The following is a 19,830-nucleotide window of genomic DNA, read 5'->3' as shown; positions in this document are numbered from 1 at the left end:
AAAATCTCAGAGACTGCCCATGCTATGGAATAGACTTCCCATACATGTCAAACAGAGCACCTCACTGGTCCTCTTCAAGAGAAATCTTGATGAGTGGATGGGAAATAGAAAATTCACCCCGGGGATCACTCCAGTGCCTCTACTCGACAGAGGCACTGGGAACTAAGGTCGGGTGGCATTATGTCAGGGTATTCCTATGGGCTAGGCTTGTAAGGGCTCAAGGGCCATTAGCCTAGTACACACCTATGAATCTCTATATAAATAATGATGTAGATATATAGATATAGTTATAGCTATAGATAATAGATATAGATATAGATATAGATATAGATATAGATATAGATATAGATATAGATATAGATATAGATATAGTTTGTGTGGTTTGTTTGTTCTTAGCATGTTTTCTAGGTCATCATGGATTGGAAGGGTCCTATCTGAACTTTTGTTATTGAATTGGTAAAGGTAGGCTGGTCTAGGGCTTAGTATAAGCATCCTCATTGGTCCTTTTGAATTTTGTTAGAGTTTTTTTCAGTTTTAGCTTCTGGTATTTAGGCTCTGCATCTGAGCAGGTTTCTGCCTGTTTGCACATTGCACAGCACCACTTACTGCTACACAGTTGTGCACCAAAGCCAGACAGTTAAATTTAACAAATTTTCCCTTAAAACCCAGAAATATCCATTCGCCAGGCTCCTCTCTGATCGTTCGTGAAAAGCCATCTCTAATGACAACAGTCTTCAACCTAGAATTATTGACAGTTCATAGGTAGGTACTAGGCTATTGGCCCAATGGCCTAAATAAGCCTAGCCAACAAGTTTCTCTGGCTTACACCACCCAAGAAAATTCATTTCCTGTGCCCCTGTTGAGTAGAGCCACAGAAGTGATCCCCAGGGTGTATTTTCTATTTCCCATCCACTCATCAATGAGGAACTTTGCTTGACGTAGATGGGTAGCTTGTTCCAGAGTATAGGAAGTCTCTGGGACAGGAATTTATCCCTCCAGCATGTCTTATTTATTGTGGTGACAAGGTTTAGGTCCCTAGAGCATGTAGTTCAGAGGAATTGGGATTTCTTACGGTGTAGCATGTCCATCAGCTCTGGGTTTAACATAGCTTTATATGTTAGGCAGAGATCACCTCAGAGAAGGTGATATGCTACAGTGTAAAGCTGGAGTTTTTTGAGACAGTCAGTGTAGGGCATTTGTTTGAGGCCAGTAATCCTCTTTGTGAGGTACTTCTGTGGCCTTTCCAGCTGCTGCAGATGTCTTGTGAGGTACATTCCAAAAGGGGCATTGTACTCTATAATGGGTCTAATGAGTACCGAGTAGAGGGGAACAATGACCTCTTTTTTCCTGGATGAGAACCTTTTTATGATGAGGTGTGCTACATAGAAAGATTTCCTGACTACTGTGGCGATGTGATTATCAAAGAAGAGACTACTGTCCACCTGGATCCCAAGGTCTCATCACACATTCGGCATTAAGTAGACTGCCATTTATGTGGTAGCTCATGGGTACAGAGTTTTTACCAAAGGGGATGACAATGCACTTTTTGGCACTGAGCCTGAGGCCATGACACTGACATCAGGCATCTGTCTCAGTGAGACCCTTCTGTAGGATGTCCACATCATTTGGGTACTTGAGTATGGCTCCTAGTTTGCAGTCATCTGTGAATCTCATTAGCCAGAGGCCTTCTGTGTTAGACTGAACTTCAGAGAAGTAGATAAACAGGAGAGGTCCCAGGAATGAACCCTGTGGTACTCCACTTGTCACTGGTTTGTAGTCACATTTGGAGTCTGCAACTTTTACAGTGTGGGTTCTGTCAGTGAGCCAGTTGGCACTCCATCTTGTGACGTAGGGATTTATACCTAGTTTAGTGAGTTTAGCTATAATTCCAGAATGGGGGATGGTGTCGAAAGCCTTAGTGAGGTCAAGGCAGGCTGTGTGAATCACCTTACCCACGCCTACAGCTTTGGTGACTGTCTCAAAGAAGTCAATCAGGTTCAGAAGGCATGATCTGTCTTTCATAAACCCGAACTGGGTGGGGTCCAGAGTTTGAAGGATACTAATGTCTTTGTTTATGAGTTCCAGTTGGACTACCCTTGTTTCTGCTGTCAACCTTATTGACTTGGGTATCTTGAGACAGTGTAGCAATTGCCTCATGTACACAGACAACCGTTTACTAATAACACAGTCTAGTACAGTGTGCGAGAGATGTATTTACACCAAGAATCTAGAATCCATGTTTTCTCTCACTCAAAGCAGTAACATGGAGAAGGTTGTCAACTCACCCACCACTACATATTCACATAGTACCACTATTCATACACATAGTATGCATCAAATATGTTAATCCACATGAGCAGTGATTCTCTCAAAAAACTTACTGAAACACCAGAGACCTCCAAAATACAAGTCTGCTACAGCTAACACAGTTTCCATTGCACCCATCACACACATAGTAACACCAGTGTCTCCCCCACCAAGCCCGTAAGGAGTAACACTCAAAAAACAAGTTTTCTTGTCATTGGAGACTCAATAGTGAGACACACGGATGTCCCACTCACCAGATTGGACAAGGAGAAACTCACGGTCAGCTGCCTGTCAGGTGCCAGGGTTCGCCAGATCATGAATGCACTCAGGTCTCTCAGCAAAAAGTACCATTATGGCTCTGTCATAATTAATGTTGGTGTGAATGACCTGAGATGTACCTCACTGGACTATATGAAGAGAGACATGGTCAAGTTCTCTGAGTGTGTGTCCCAGCAGATATGTCCCTAGCCTTAAGCAGCATACTACCTTCACCTAGAATGATGCCACAGTTTAAACAAGAAATGAACTGGTTCCTGACTGCCTGGGAAGCCATAGTCGACAAACTTCACTGCTTTGCCAGAAATGGTTTGCACTTAGCACCTCTAGGCTTTTGGCTGCTGGCAAAGACTCATGCCTTCCCCATACTGCCTATTTTAGGCAAGGTCTCAAACACAACAGTATTAACATGAAATTAACCAATCAGAACAAAATAAGGGTCATGCTGCTGAATGCTAGGAGCTTAAACTAAAAACTGCACTCCCTGGAAGCACTTCTATCACTAGAAGATGTAGATGTCTGTGCAGTCACATAAACCTGGTTTAAGGCCTCAGAGAGTACCCTGGCCCTGCAAGGCTACAATGTCTTTCACACCTTTAAACCACAAAAAGAATGTGTGAAAACCAAAGGAGGCCATGTTTCAGTCAGAGATAAATTCACCTCACATCTAGTTACACTGGACAACTCCATGGAATTATTCCAGGTCCAGGTTACAGTGGGCAAGACCCCCCCATTCAAGTCCTTACCAGTTATAGATCCTCCTCCATTGGTCTCAACACCCTTGAAGCCTACTTAACCTAACTGAAGACAATCCAAACTTTACCGAACACATTGTGTATGGGAGAATTTCAGTCATTCCACCATCGACTGGCCCAAACTCGGTAGCACAAACGTTCTTTGACTTTGTGAATTCAAATGCCCAGGAGCAAATTGTCCCCACCACAACAAGAGGAGCAAACATTCTAGATATGGTCCTTAACATCATGTCAAAGAGGTGCATTGCTGCAACTGTTGGACCCTCATTAGTTAAAACTGACCACAAATCAGCCACCTTCGAACTGACAACACCAGAACTCACAAAATGTGAAATCTGAGTAAAAAACTTCATCAAAGCAACCTATGCCTTCCTAGATGAAGGCATACATGCATTCCAGCCCTACCCCAAGCTGAAGGTGGTAGCTATGCTGAAACTTACACTAAAGCCCTGTACAATCACTTGCATAAGTGTATAAATTTGGCTGTACCAGATATCTAAAGCCAGAGTCCCAAGTAAAATCAAGATGCCACGGTGGACTTCCAGCATCAATAAAATCTACAATAAATGCAAAACTTTGCTGTCCAAGAAAACAAAGACAAGGTCCCAGCAATGGAAAACCATCCTACTCAGCCTTAACAAGCAAATAAGACAACTTGTCAAATTGTCTAAGAGCTCCTTTGAGAGAAACCTAGCAAGTACTGCCAAGGATAACCATAAGGCCTTTTACAGTTATGTACGTAACCTAAAGGGTAGGACCCAAGCATGTGCAGAACTAGTGGCCAATGGTATCACACACACACTGACCCCACAGAGATAGTGAACATGCTAGTGGATAGGTTTGGTGAAAAGTTCACTCCCTTATTCCCTCCAGCTTCCAACAAACCCTCCCCAAAACTTCCCTCCACCTTACATATCTGAAGAGCAGGTCCTCAAAGCCCAAGAACACAGCCTCTATGGGACCAGATGACATACAAGGCTGTCTTCTAAACAGGTTAAAATATGAACTAGCATCACTACTAAGTACCCCTTTCAACTGTAGCCTAACCACAGGCTTTGTTCCTGTGGAATGGAGAACAGCTACAGTTATTCCCCTCCATAAAGGTGGCCTAGAAACAGACCTGGGGAATTACAGACCCATAAGCCTGACCAGCCTCATCTCTAAGGCCATGGAACATATCATTATGGACCTCATAAATAATGACATAGGTGACCTCCAAACCCTGGACCCTACTCAACTGGCTTTGTGAAGGGCACATCCTGACTGTTAAATCTGGTGGATTTCTTTGAAAGTGTGGACCAAGGCCATTGTTGAGGGCAAATCTGCGCACACAGAATATCTTGGCAAAGGCTTTTGACACAATCCCACATTCAGGCATTATCCATAAACTTAGTAAACTGAATGTAAACCCCTTCATTGTAAGATGGCTTGCCTACTGACTCACAAAGCAGACAAACACTATCACAGTGGGTGACTCCACATCAGCCAGCAGACCTGTTACCAGCAGGGTGACACAGGGCAGTGCTGCCCCCTAGTGTTTGGTATATACTTCTCAAAAGTTCAGGTGAAAACTAAAGGGATGTGGCTGACCAAGTTTGCAGATGACTGCAAACTAGATGCAGTCATTGAATCGCCAAATGATGTAAAAATACTCCAGGATGGTCTCACACAGACCAAAGACTGGTGTATTAGTCACGGTCTTAGACTGAATGCAAAGAAATCCATCACCATTCACTTTTACACAAACAATGTCCCTTCACACTATCAAATCAATAACAATACCCTAAGTACCCATGAAGTGGTAAGGGCACTGGGATCACAGGTTGACTGTGACCTTAACTTTGACCACCACCTGTCTACCATTGTAAGGAAAGCATTCTACATAGCTCACTTGATTAATAAAGGCATCACCTTGAAAGCAAAAGAAGTTATAACCCTCCTATACTCGGCACTTGTCTTGCCCATAATTGAGTATAGCGCCCCATTTGGTATGTACCGTACTAAGCATCTACAACAATTAGAGAGACCTCAGAGGTTTCTAATGGAGAAGATCAAGGGCCTCCATCATGTGCCTTACAAGGACTGACTAAAATCCCTGTCACTATATTCCATATTGTATAAACTTCTTAGGAGAGACTTATTCTTAGCCTACACAGCAACCAAAGACCCAAACTTAATGAACTTACTGCATATCCGTAAATCAAATGGTTCTAGGGCTACCCATTCCAGGGACTTAAATATACCCTGTGACTTAAATAGCCCATGCTGGAGGGACAGATTTATCTCCCAGTGACAGCCACATCTTTGGAACAGGCTACCAATTCATGTGAAACAGAGCAGTTCTATGACACTGTTCAAGAGGAACCTAGATGAGTGGACGGGGCACCATAAATGCTTACCAGGGATAGTGCCCACAACCCTCCTGGACATGGGCAATCATCACTAAATGCAATCTTGGGTATTGACTAGTAACTGTATGTACTACATTGGGTTGAAACGGCTAGGATTAAAATGATCTCTAGGTTGACACCCTAGTAATCTCCTATGATCCTTTGATCCTAAATCACAAATCTCATTGCATAAAAAGCTTGCTTGGCAAAAGACTTATTTACATAGAGATGAATAGTCATATAGGTGATGTGAGGATGGGATGTCTTAACACAACACAGAGGTATAGGAGTGAGTGAAGAGACAGCTTGTTTTTCCTAGTTTCTAGGCAGGGATTAAGTATGGTCATAGGTTCATAGGTATTTACTAGACTAGTGACCACAAGGGCCTTTTTAAGCCTAGTCATGCATCCCAAATCTCTGACAAATTCCGGCACCCATGATAAGTGTAAGAGGGCTTGGGAGGTGTAACATTTACAAACAGTGGCCTGGGAGATGAACCATTTAAAGGCTGCCTATGTCTATTAGAGACATAGGTGCCAAACCAGTGATGAATTTCCTGTTCCCCATCCAATTGTCCAAGTTACACTTGAACTGAGTTAGGGAGAATCTCTGCTTCACATGGATGGGGTGTCTGTTCCAGAGAGGAAGTATTCTCTGGGATACATACCTGTCTCTCCACCAGGTCCTATTTATATCACAGGTAATGTTTAAGTTTTTAGAATGGTAATTCTGGTGCTGTTTGTTTTGGAGATATGCAAGAGGTACATCAGAGTGGGGTCTGACAATGCCTTGTATGCCAGCCATAGATCTCCCCTCAACAGCCTGTAGGAGAGAGAATACAGTGATAGGGCCTATTGGTGGTCTGGATAGGACATGTCACTTATGCCCTGTATTCTTTAAGTGAGTAACCTCTGCGGACATTTCTGTTGTTGGATATGCCTGTAGAGGTACATACCAAATAGGACATTGTACTGCATGATAGGTCTAATGAATGCTGAATACAATGGAATAATGACTTCCTTGTATCTAGGTGCCATACCTTTTTATAAGTTGCACAACATAAAATGATTTCTTCACTACTGTGGACACATGATGATCAAAGGATAGATTACTGTCATTTTGTACCCCCATGTTCATAGGTTCATAGGTGTGTACTAGGCTAACAGCCCTGGAGCCTATATAAACCTAGCCTAAGATGATTCCCAAGCATCATGCAACCCAAAGTTAGTTCCCAGTGTCCCTGTCAAGCAAAGTCACTGAAGTGATCCCCGGTGTGAACTTCCTATTACCCACCCACTCATCAAGATTTCTCTTAAAGAGGGCCAGTGAAGTGCTCTGTTTGATGTGAATGGGAAGTTTGTTCCAGAGTATGGGAAGTCTCTGGGTTAGGAACCCGTCCCTCCAGCATGTTCTGTTTATTGTGGTAATGAGGTTGAGTTCCCTGGAGCGTGTGGCGTGGAGGGATTGGGATTTCTTTAGGTGTAGTATATCTAGCAGCTCTGGGTCAGACATGGCTTTGTAGGTCAAGCAGAGATCGCCTCTAAGTAGGCGATAAGAGACAGAGTATAGATGGAGTTTTTTAAGTCTTTCCATATAAGGCATGTGTCTAAGGCATAAGATCCTCTTAGTGAGGTATTTCTGTGACCTTTCCAGTTGTTGTAGGTGTCTAGTGAGGTACATACCAAATGGGGCATTGTATTTTATAACAGGTCTAATGAGGGACGAGTAGGGAGGGATTATGACCTCTTTCTTCCTGGATGAGAAACCTTTTGTAATGAGATGTGCCACATAGAAGGACTTTCTGACTACAGTGGCAATGTGGTTATCAAAGAAGAGGTTGCTGTCAACCTGTGTCCCCAGATCTCTTATCACGCCTTCAGTGTTTAGTGGACTACCGCCTATGTGGTAGTTCCTGGGAACCAAATTTTTCCCAAAAGGAACGACAATGCACTTTTTGGCATTGATCTTAAGGCCATGGTTTGGCACCAGTCAGTGGTGTCAGTGAGGCCTTTTTGTAGAATGTCTACATAATTTGGAGAATGAATAATGGCTCCCAGTTTGCAGTCATTTGTGATCTTGGTCAGCCAGAGTCCCTTTGTGTTGGCTTGAACTTCAGAGAAGTAGATACCAAACAGGAGAGGACCTAGGACCGATCCCTGTGGGACGCTGCTTGTAACTGGTTGGTAGTCAGATTTGGAGTCCGCTACTTCTTTCACAGTGTGTATTCTATCAGTGAGCCAGTTGGCAACACATCTTATTACATAGGGGTTTATGCCTAGTTTAGTGAGTCTATCTATGATTCCTGAGTGAGGGATGGTGTTGAAGGCCTTGGCAATATCTAGGTAGGCTGTGTAAACTACCTTGCCCTCATCCACAGCTCTGGTGACAGACTCGAAGAAGTCTATCAGGTTGAGCAGGCATTATCTACCTTTCACAAACCCATACTGCGTGGGGTCCAGAGTTTGGAGATTTCCTATGTCCTTATTTATAAGGTCTATGATGATGCGCTCCATAGCCTTACATATTAGACTCATCAGGCTAATGGGGCAGTAGTTCCCAGGGTCTGTAGTCACTCCCTCTTTGTGGAGTGGGATGACCGTAGCAGTGCACCATTCAGTAGGAACAAAGCCTGAAATGAGGCTGTGATTGAACAGGGTACTCAGGTGCGGTGTCAGTTCACCTTGTAATTCATATAGAATACAGCCAGGGATATTATCAGGTCCCATGGAAAATGTATTCTTGGCTTTGGACAGGGTGTTTTTTACCTGTCTAGTCATGATAATAGGGACTTGGCATTCCTCAGGTATTGTGATAGGCACTTTAGGGGGTGAAAAGGGGGTAAAGTTTGCACTGAACCTGTCAGCCAATATGTTGGCAATATCAGTTGGTTCTGTATATGTATTGCCATTGTGCTGTAACTCAGAGCAGATCTGAGTATTGCCATGTAGATTCATGGCATAACTATAGAATGTCTTGTGGTTGTCTTTAGAATCTGCAGCAATTTTGTTTTCATAGATAGCTTTAGAGGATTTGATGATGGATCTTAGTTTTTTGCTTAGGCTAACAAAGGAGTTTTTCCAGTCTTGGGACTTCACTCTTTTCTGCAACAGTTTTTCCTTCTGTTGTAGAGTTTGTTTATGGTGGGGGACTACCAAATTGGCTTCCTTTTTTTGGAGCAGAGCATCTTGGTTCTGTATGGTATGGCCCGTTCCATGCACTTGTGTATGTGCTCATATAGTGCATTGGTGCATGATTCAGCAGTCATGCACTTATTTTCCATTTGCATGGGTGTTGTGAAGTTAGCCATCTCTGATTTTAAAAGCCCAAAATTGACTTTGGAGAAGTTTTTTACAGTGGTTTCCTTTTGGGGGGGGGGGGTAGTGAGGGTGGGATGTGGATATCCATGGTGATTAGCTCGTGGTCAGATCTGACCAGGGAGGAGTTGATTACTGGTGTAGAACAATGGTCACCCATGTTAGTAATGACCAGGTCAAGGATGTTTCTATCCCTGGTGGGGGTAAGAATGAGTTGATCCAGAGCAATGGAATTAATGAATTCCAGAAAATGTTGAGGTTGAGTAAGTGTGTTGGTACATGAGTAATTTCCCCAGTTAATGATGGGGTCGTTAAAGTCTCCCAGTATAAGGGTATTGGGTTGTACCCTAATATTTTCCAGTGTGTTTAGGAGTGTGGAGTGGGAGTCTTGGGACATGGTGGGGATCTATAGCAGGCTACAACCTGGATTGCAGTTTTACCCAGTGTTAGTTGTATATGAAGTATCTCTGATGCGTTATGTTGGGCTACTAGTTTGGAGGTGTGCCTATCCTTTAAGACTATGGAGACACCACCCCCTTTAGTGGTTCAGTCCAGGTTTAGGGCCCGAAAGGTGTGGTATGAATTATAGCCTGGTAGTGCTGGGGTGGTCTCCGGAGTCTTGAACCAGGTTTCGGTAACTGCACAGATGTTGATGTTCTCCATTTTATGGAGTGCTTCGAGCGAGTGGATTTTGAAATTTGGACTTCTAGCTTTGAGTAGCATAACCCTCATATTTTGTTTGCTAGCAGCTGTTACGGTGGTAATATTGTCTTTAGGACATGTCCCTGACAACTGGGTCAACTATTAGAAGTGTGTTGTCAATATGATAGTTACTAAGGGTGGATTGTTTCTCAAAGAATAATATTATACATTTCTTGGTATTTAGTTTTAGTCAATGGCTCTGGCACCAGTTGCTTGTCTGAAATAGCCCTTCTTGCTGAAGATTTGTGTCAGAGAGTGATTCAATGACAGCTCCTAATTTGAATTCATCTGCAAATTTAGTCAGCGAGAGGCAATTCACATTGGCCTAGACTTCAGAGAAGTAAATGCCAAAAAGGAGCAATCTCAGGACCAATCCTTGAGGGACTCTGCTTGTGACTGTCTCTGTTGTAGAAGTGGACTTCCCAATTCTTACTTCCTGGGTCCTGTCTATGAACCAGATGGCTATCCACTGGGTTATGTATGGGTTGGCACCTAATCTCTTAAGTTTGTCAACAATGTCCGAATGTGTTATTGTGTCAAATGCCTTGGCGATGTCAAGGTAGGCAGTGTCAACTATTTTGCCTTCATCCATTACTTTGGTGACCTTCTCAAAAAAGTCCACCAGGTTTAGTAGGCATAACCTGCCCTTGATAAAACCAAACTAGGTTGGATCCAGTTTCTAGAGGTTTCCTATGTCATTATTGATCATTTCCATGATAATTATTTCCATGGCTTTGCATGTGAGACTAGTAAGACTTAAGAGTCTATAGATGGCCCACCTTTGTGCAGAGGGATGACTGTTGCTGGTCTCCATTCATGAGGTACAAAGCCTGTTTGTAGGCTACAATTAAATAGCAATTCCAGAAGGCCTGATAGAGCATGTTTCATGCTATTTAGAAGGCATCCTTTGATATTGTCTGGGCACATTGATGCAGGGTTCTTGGCCTTAGGGAGACCATTAAGAACCTGTTCCCTAGTGATACCAGGGGGAGTTACATTTGATGATATTTTCTTTGGAAGGTTGATGGAGAGACAGGGGTAAAGTTGCAGCTGAATTTGTTGGTCAGTAGATTTGTTATATCTTCTGGCTCAGTATAGGTGTCTCCATTTCCAATGAGCTCTGCATACAATTGTGTATTGCCTTTGAGGTTACGGATATAGCTAAAGAATGCTTTGTGGTAGTCTTTGGCCTAGGAGGCCACATTTACCTCAGATCTGGCTTTGGTAGACTGTATTTGTTAATATGTGGACATGAAAATAAGCAGTGAAAATGTGCTACAAAAGGAAAAGACCACGTTTTTCCACAGATGTGGGACTTTCGTGAATGAGCTTCTATGAAACAGGTTAAATCTTCCATGCTCAAAAATGTGAAATTGTTAATTTTATTTAGTCAAGAGCAAGATGACATAAGGATGATAATAACATTTATTTGGTACTCATACCTGAAGCTAGTATAATTCCAGGTGCTGAGCTCTTGCTGGCAATGTTTCCTGCTGTATAAGGATTCTCAGAAGTCTGTAAATGAAGGTGGAGGGAGCAGTATGGCTACAAATTAAACAAAGTAAACATATGTTAATGAAAGCACACAGCTACATTTGCAATTCACTTCATTATTTTTTTTCAGTTCTTGTTTGAGTAAAAAAAAATAGCTTTGCAAATCCTCGATGGAACAGGAACTATTGCATTACTGAAAGATGATTAAAAGTCATTAAATTAACAACACTCTCCATTTTTTTTCATTAAGACTCACAGTGTTTTGTAATATATTATCATGTCTCCCTGATGTTACTGAAGCAGAAAGTTTAAGAAGTTTAACTTCCTAACTATTCAGTCAAGCTGATCTTGTTCAGCACTGAAATGCACACGACATATTAGTAACACATATAAATATTTAGTTATTTGTGAATAATGGAACATGCGATGGGGGAAGTAGCACACCATTTAGGTATTTGATGTAATTTCCTGTAGTTCTTGATGTTATTTAGGTTCTTAATGTCATTTCCTGTAGTAGAAAAAGGGTGCCAAATGTTAAACTATTTAGCTGTTGTAAATGTGTTTTACTGATTTTGTCTGATGAAGTTTACTAATGCAGTAAATGAAAAGCGCTTAACATAAGGTATGACTCTTTTTTTATTCCATAGCCTATATTGTGCTTGTTTTATATCCACAGGACGTTTGTCATGATTTGGTTGAAAAAATCCAAGATGGATCAAGTTGGTAAAGGGCAGGTGGTGCGCCTGGACAAGACCAGTGGGCTAGTCACCTGCCACATGCACTGGGTTACTTTGCTGTTTAATATTACTCCCTTAGAGAAAAGGTTGGGCTTGTTTTTGTGCAGGACTCTGGCAGACCTTTTAACATATCAGAGAATAATGCCTTTCTCAGGCTAGTCGTGGCAGGGAAAGAAATGAATTCACATGGTTACTCCTCCCATTCCTTTTGGATAGGCCGTATGTCAGATTTGGCCATGGAATGGCAATCTGTGCAGGTCATTCAAAGAATAGGAAGGTGGGTCTCTGATGCCTTTTTGTCATACATCAGACATTAATTTTTATTTCTATTGCAGGGAAGGAGGTGGTTTATCTTTTGGGTCATTCTTTTATCCAGAGAGCATCCTTACGAGTCTTGGCCCACCCAGATGGTCACACACGTTCTTTTGATAGCAACCTGTGGATAGTTCTTTCTTTTGGTTTCCTGAGCCATAGTTGGTGTCAATTTTGAGAAATATGGCATAAGATTACAATGGAAGAAGCCTTGCCCAACATTGTGATAATTCACCTCAGTGGAAATGACCTAGGTCAAGCCCCTAAGAAGATACTGTTGGGCAGGATCTTATCTGATATGGAACACTTGCAGCAGATATATCTGAAAGTAGCATTCTTTTGGTCCACCATTATCCCTAGACTGTACTGGAAGGGTGTTAGAAGACTTAGTGCCATTGAGAGAGCAAGTGGGCTGCCAGACAAATTGTTTTTTTTTTTTGTGATTGAACACAGTGATATTGACAGACTGAAGTCCAAGTTCTATGATTTGGACAATGTTCATTTAAAAAACATGGGTTTTCATTTGTTTAATTTGGATATGATTCTTGCTATTCAAGAAATTTTCAAAGTTGAACTTGTTTTATTTTATAACCCAGAATTTAATTGCAAGGCCATTGATATGGGGGTGGGGAACAGCATGGCATTCTGGTTTGGTGGTGGCCTTACAGCTTCTCCTCCCTTGTGTTCCCCCCATTCTTGTTCAGCGACCTCGTGTCTCCTCAAGTTGGACCCAGATTTGATCAGTGGCTACTTCAAAAGGTATGTGGCTTGTAAGTATGAGTTAAACGGGCTTGCCACCATGTCCGAGGTAGCAGTTATATGAACCCAGTTTTCTTTGAGGTGCATCCGGAACAGGTGGGGGTATGCCAACTGGCTTGAGGTGATGGTTTGATGGTATTTGTTGACACGTTGCATATGAATTACTTCTGACATCACTATTGGTTGTCCTTGTTATATAACAAAGGTTGCAAAGTCAATCTGGAGTGTTTTATGACTTGGCTCAGTGGACAATAGTCTTTGCGAGAACAGGAGAGAGATCTTGTTTACCCAAAGGAGAAGATGATTGACTTATTTTTAGTATGTCTACATAGGAGGTAAAGCTAAGAGATGAGTCAAGCTGCAGACATAGATATTTAAAGTAAATAGTGAGTTTTATAGTTACATTACTGTGATCTGTGACTTTTAGTGTATTTCTGATTTTTGCTCATTTGTAGATTTTCATTTGATATATTGTATTTGACTACTTTTTGTTCACTTTTCTTTTATTTGGTTAGTTATCTCATGAAAATATACACGTAATAATGAATGGCACTAGTTATCCCATGACAAAATGTAATTCATTTGACCTTGACATTGAGTATCTTCATATACGATCTTGCATTAATAGGAAGGTATCCAAATCTACTAAGTCAAGGAAAGACACTCTTCATGCAGTGGCTGTGTAGAAAATAAAATACTATCTGCCTGTTCTGAAATGTGGGTAGGAGTTTTAAGATACGTTGGTTGGTGTAATGTTTGAAAATACCTGTACAACTCACTGAACTTTCGCTGGAGGCTATCCTGCAGCTGTAATGCTGTAATTAGTGAAAATTCTCATGTTTTTTGTAGTGGTTTCAATAATGCCTCTCTGAACATGTCTCTGGACACTAATAACACACGGCTTTGTACAGGACTCAAAAAGGAATCTCCATACTCGAGGAACATTATTATGTATATACAGTAAAGAGTCGATAATCCAAACTAATTGGGACCTAGGGTAGTTCAGATAATAAAACATATAATTTAACTGGAAAAAAACTTCTAAAATCTTGTTTTTTTCTGCATGCAGAAATAAACTTTTCAACCATTCAGTGATTTCAATAGACAATAAAGAATATTTTTCACATAAGAGCTGGCTACAAGCTCAAAAAACATGCTCAAGCAAATAAGTATAATGTTTACTTATTCAGACTTTATGATTTTTCCGACCCATGTCGGATAATCGACATTTGGATAAATGACTCTCTACTGTAGGAAACTTTTTGTTTCAGAAAATGGAGAGTTTGAACTAGTCATTACCTGTATGAATCAGGAAATACAAGGATTCTCTTGCTGCTCATTATTATACATGAAATTTCCTAAGATGTTGCTTTGATCGGCATGGACTTCTTTTATGTCTGTTGATTACTGTTTGACTTTTCATCCATTTCTTTGAATGGAGAGTTTTTACCAGAGATTGGCAAACTGATTTCAGGCTAAAATATCTCATGGGCATGTGTTCATGTATTGAAGCTGTAATTCCCTACCATCTTATTCACATGCATACTTTAAACGTGTTTGGTGAACTTCTCCAGAATTATCTAGAGAGTAATGCTGGGCTACATGCTTTTGTTATTCTGCCAGTAATGAAGTGGACAATCTGGACCAGATTTCTGCTGTTGTCTTTTAGAATTCTTTTTATCTGTCCTTGGTCCCTACATTTGTTTTTCCTTTTCCATCAGAGTTTATGCATGGGAGTACAATGACTAAATCTGATATGATTTAAATGATTAAAACTTAATGGTCTTACGTATCTTTTACTGAAATAAATGCTCCTTTGAATAACTTGTTTAAACCGCTGGGTACTGTGAATTCATCCTGTTTTGTGTCAGTAGAGGAGGGAGCTAGTTCATTCTTATGAGGGTGCATACAACATGGGATTCCATTACATTTTCAAGACACAATAGTTTATGTGATAAACTGCTGAAAAATTAAATGCAGTTAGAGTGAAATATATACTAAGTCAAAAATATAACTCATTGTTTTATGAGGTGTACCAGTCTTCAAGTTAAAATATGTATTTATATATAACAGGGTTTGAAGGTGCAGGTTGTGCAGAGAGGTTACCATCAATATTTGTACTTCACTGTTACTCGTATTGAGTTGTACTTAAGTATATACAACACAGAGGATGCTGCATCCATAGGAAAAGCTCAGTTAAAGTTAATCTCAGTTCTATGAAAGGATGTTAAAGATTATTATTTTGTACTGCTTCACAGTCACCTATTATTATGCAGTACGATTCAAGGTAGGAGTTCAGATTTATGAGTACAACACAGGGTCCAATCTGACCTCAAACTAATCTCACAGAAGAATTCTTAACTATTTAAAAAACTGACACAGTTTCAAAGTTGATGTCATTGTAACATTATTTTGAGAAAGTAATAGTAGACAGAGCTAGAGAAATTATAGAGGCACTATATGGAGGATGGCTTGTTAGAGTACAAGGCTAATACAAAATTAGCAGGAACTTTTAAATATGAAACAGTTCAGTTTCCAGTGGCAGCTGGTGACTTCAAATTAAGGGGGGCTGCAGAAGACAGCTGAATGGGTGGTGCCAATGGGAAGGGGTGGGACCAACTAGAAAGGGGTGGAGCTATGCTCAAAACTACAACAACTGGAACTTTAAATATGCTGCCCTAGGTGCCAAACTGTCATTACAAGAGTCCAATAAAGACAAAATGAAGTGTAGAAGAAAAAATATTTCAATGCATTGGCTACACGACAGCTTATTTAATATCTAGATGGAAACACAAAGGTTGTGAGGCATGAAAAAATAAATTACTTTTTAAATACATTACTGGAATGCCAGTCAAAATCATGTATAAAAAATACAAGTAGCACTCAAGTCAAACCACGTCTTCTTGCAGTGCAGTTCCAATTATAATTTATATTCAGCTTTATAAAATTACCAATTAACATGCTGAAAGTAGCAATCTGTGATACCCCCACTTGTAAAAATGTTTCTTATCCAAAAAAGACCTGCTGCCTGACAACAACTATCACCTTTTTTTATGGGGAAGACATGATCAAAGTAAGAAATGATCAGCAAACAAGAAACAAGCTCAAGATAAATTGCTTAAAGGATCACTGCACAAGTTATGGACCACACATAATAGATTTAGCATTCTGTTTAGTTTATGGGTAAAGCCTGCAAAGGTGACTGCAAGTCTCCAACAAAATGTAATGAGCTTCTGAAACTACTGTAATCCTGTCCTTTATTACAAATACTGCCATATGCATTTCATTACTCAAGGCTTATACGTTATCTAGTTATGTAAATATTCTCTGCATAGCAACAAAAAAAGGCTTTCAGTATTGGTAATTTTTTAACAGTATGCTTATTAAAACTTACTTGAATCTTACAATCTCCGACAAGCTTACCTGATGGTCATTAAAGCATTGCGACCTAAATACAGAGCAACAGGGCACTGCGACAGCATGCCTTTTCTGAATAATAAGAAGCATAAATGAACAGTATAAAAATATGACAGAAAACTAGAACATTCTGCAAAATCAAGGATTGATAAAAAGCCACTGCCATACTTGTGTCCCCCTTAGATAGGGGAATACTCTGTACATTTACACTGCATAACTGCTCCTTGCCTTGCTTGGACACATCAAGAGTCACTACATGTGGGAGTGGGGTGCAACAAGTATGTCACGATTTGAAATATCTGTGGCTGATGGTGATGGCTCTGACACACATACCTCTCAACCTCAGAGCAAAAAATCTGGACAAAGCCATACATAGAAGTGGGATACAGGCCCAAAAATAAGGACAATTTTTAAATATTGTTCTTATAAACTTAGAAAGATAATAGAATAGTAGTAGGTCTTGCATTAGTATGAATTTTCTGAAGGGCATGAAATCTGAAACTCAAATGTCTGCCATTATTTTTTAACTTCAGTCTTTAATGATTTGCCTCTAATTTGACAGAAAACCACAATTTTATGAAAAATGGCCATAAATGTAATGCAAAAATATAAAATTGCCACACAATACAGCTGGGAACCTGTCAAAGAAGGGACACCCTTTTAATATTAGTACTGTTAACTTGAGCAGCTGACAAAATTAGAGAATCTACATGCATTTCTGAAATAAAAGTAATCTATAACTCTGATCATTACAGTTATTTATAACTGTAAACCCTCCACGTTTTCTACCAAAATTGCTATTTTGCAGAGGGATTATTAGGGGGAGAACAACATTTGAGCCAAAATTGGGGACAGTTGAGAGGTTTGGATATTCCTAATTCTATAATGCGATTTATTTGCACGTACCTATCAACCCCTTAATGCAGGACATCTGGACAAGGCCAAATATTTTGGGGGAACATACAATCAGTACTAAAAACTGCTCTTGTATAAACTTAAGACAGTACATAGAATAACAGACAGTTGATAGAATGACAGGTCTTGCTTTAGCATGCATTTTCTGAAGGTTACGGTGTCTGAAACTTAATGCCTGTCATTATTTAGTGACTTCATTTCTAAATGATTTGACAGAAAACCACAAATTTTATGAGGAACAAACCAAAAATAAGAAGCAAAAATCTATTCATTCTGCAAAAATCTGGACAGTTGAGAGGTATAGTTTAGCCGGGGCTGTCTTGAGTTTGCTGCCCTTCCCCACTCACAAAATCATGATCGAATGGATCCTCTCCCCTGTAGCCATTCCATTGCCCTATTCCTTGCTTATTTCACCCCGTTTACCATAAACACTATGTGCATACTGCTTTACTTCTGCAATGATTTGGATTTTATTTGAAAGTTTTATTTTGCATTTTACAGCACAAACGCTAATAAATATTTGCTAAACAAAGCAATGCAGTCTCACAATGAAAATAGACTTGGCATTAAAACGTCTCTGCTCTTGAAACTCGCATTCATTGAAACAGCATTGAAACCCACATTCAAAGAAAATACATTTTTGCCAGTGGCAGATAAGATTAACTTTGTTTTCAAATCATAGGCCCCTTGCACATGAAACATACAGGTGTTCCTTGATACACCTTCCTGATTGTATTAAATTACATTCCTTGTACAATACAGTACAGTTGCTAGGGCATTTTAAATTTATTGTTTTGAACATTTTTCCAGTAAACAATGAAACAAAATGCATGCACCAATAATGACAAAACTGCCCAATTTAGAAAATTTCCATCATAAAAGTCTAATCAGACTTCTACAGTCCACCAATATCAGTAAATATGCACAATCTCTGAAGTAGTAAATGTCATCTAAATAATTCTACATTAAAGAAATATGTAACTAATGAAGAGGTTGCTGCTAGCAAACAACTTTATATTTCATTGTTTCATCTACAAATAAAGTGCCTGTTGCCCTTGAGGAATAAATTGCTTATGTTGCATTAAAAAAATGATAAGCTAGTAATATTGAAATAGGGAATGGATGGCAAACTGATAACAGGTTGATAGTTACTAGGTATCTTTGTCAAAAAGGACTGCAGCATCCACCCCTCTTTACAACACAGTACAGTATCAGCAATGCATCTACCTACTGTGGGAGTAGAACCCACAGCCTTCTGCATCAAAAGCAAGTACACTACCTGTTATGCTATTAACAATACAAGCAGACTTAGCATAAGCAGCACTACTCTTTTGTTCCCCTGTAGCTTTCAGCTCCTTGTAAAATATATTCGAAACTCAGCTGTATCTCTGAACTTTGCAGCACAAGAAACGTTGCAGCACAAGAAATCTGGAAAAAGCCAACATTTATTGGGGGGGGGGGGCAAAAGCCCAAAAATCAGGGACACATTTTAAACATTGCTCGTATAATGTTGGAAAGTTGCTAGAATAAAATGATGTGTTACCACCAGACATATCACTGCCAAGTCTGGAACCCAGGACCCTGTGCAAAACAGTCAGAGCAACATACCACTATGCCAAATCAGCTGTTTTGTGAAAAAGAGGAAGTCTGAAACTTAAATGGCTACCATTTAGTGAATTCAGTTCTCACCATAGCTCTCAACCTTAGCACAAAAAAAAAACTTGGGCGCAGCCATTAATGGGGGAATACAGTCCAAACAATAGGGACACATTTCAAATATCCATCTTATAAACTTAGAAAATTGCTAGAATAAAAGGTTTTGTGTTACCATGTACTTTCTGAAGAATATATAGTCTGAAATTTAAATGCTTGTCATTTTTATTTAACATTTGTTAACCAGGAAAGTCCAACTTGGAACAAAAGCCAATTGTCAGCACAGGCCCAGGGAGAAACACTCCAGACACGTTTTGTAAGATGAGAGGACATGCTGATTCCACACAGAAGGTATCCTAGCCAAGAATCAAACCAAGAAGCTGTAGCTGTCAGGCAACAATGCTACCACTGCACCACTGACTGTGTAAGGAAACAAACATACAGAAACCACAGATTTTAAGAAGAACAGAACAGAACAAATATGAGGCAAAAATCTGTACTAAGCTGGGAGGACATGCAGACTCCTCACAGAAAGCACCCCAGCCAAGAATCAAACTAGAGAAGCTGTAACTAACAGGCAACAAATGCTACCCCTGCACCACTGACTGCACCACTGACCGACTAACAAAAATATAGGAACCACATATTTTATGAGGAACAGAACAGATCAAATATGAGGCAAAAATCTGCAAATATTTTACAAATGGTAGTGGGTAGGAAATTCAGGCCCTTGCCACCTGCATACAAGGTACAGGGTTCATGCTTGAGGTATTCCCTATCACACCCCACCATGAGCTCT

General features: G+C 40.2%; 1 protein-coding gene across 1 annotated transcript in view; it reads right to left on the bottom strand.

Annotated features, from left to right (window-relative positions):
* The window catches only part of LOC122788639 (VPS10 domain-containing receptor SorCS1-like), a 1,297,464-nt gene that overhangs the window by 904,065 nt on the left and 373,569 nt on the right, over window positions 1-19,830 (bottom strand). Inside the window, exon 7 of the mRNA XM_044055539.1 lies at window positions 11,187-11,289. Within this exon, the coding sequence (XP_043911474.1) occupies window positions 11,187-11,289 (103 nt within the window). The remainder of the gene's footprint in view (window positions 1-11,186; window positions 11,290-19,830) is intronic.

This window comes from Protopterus annectens, chromosome 14.part0 (assembly GCF_019279795.1).
Source record: "Protopterus annectens isolate FY-2018-M chromosome 14.part0, PAN1.0, whole genome shotgun sequence".
NCBI classification, from domain to species: Eukaryota; Metazoa; Chordata; order Ceratodontiformes; family Protopteridae; genus Protopterus; species Protopterus annectens.
The sequence above is the reverse complement of the archived record's forward strand: the minus strand, read 5'-3'. Positions and strand labels throughout refer to the sequence as shown.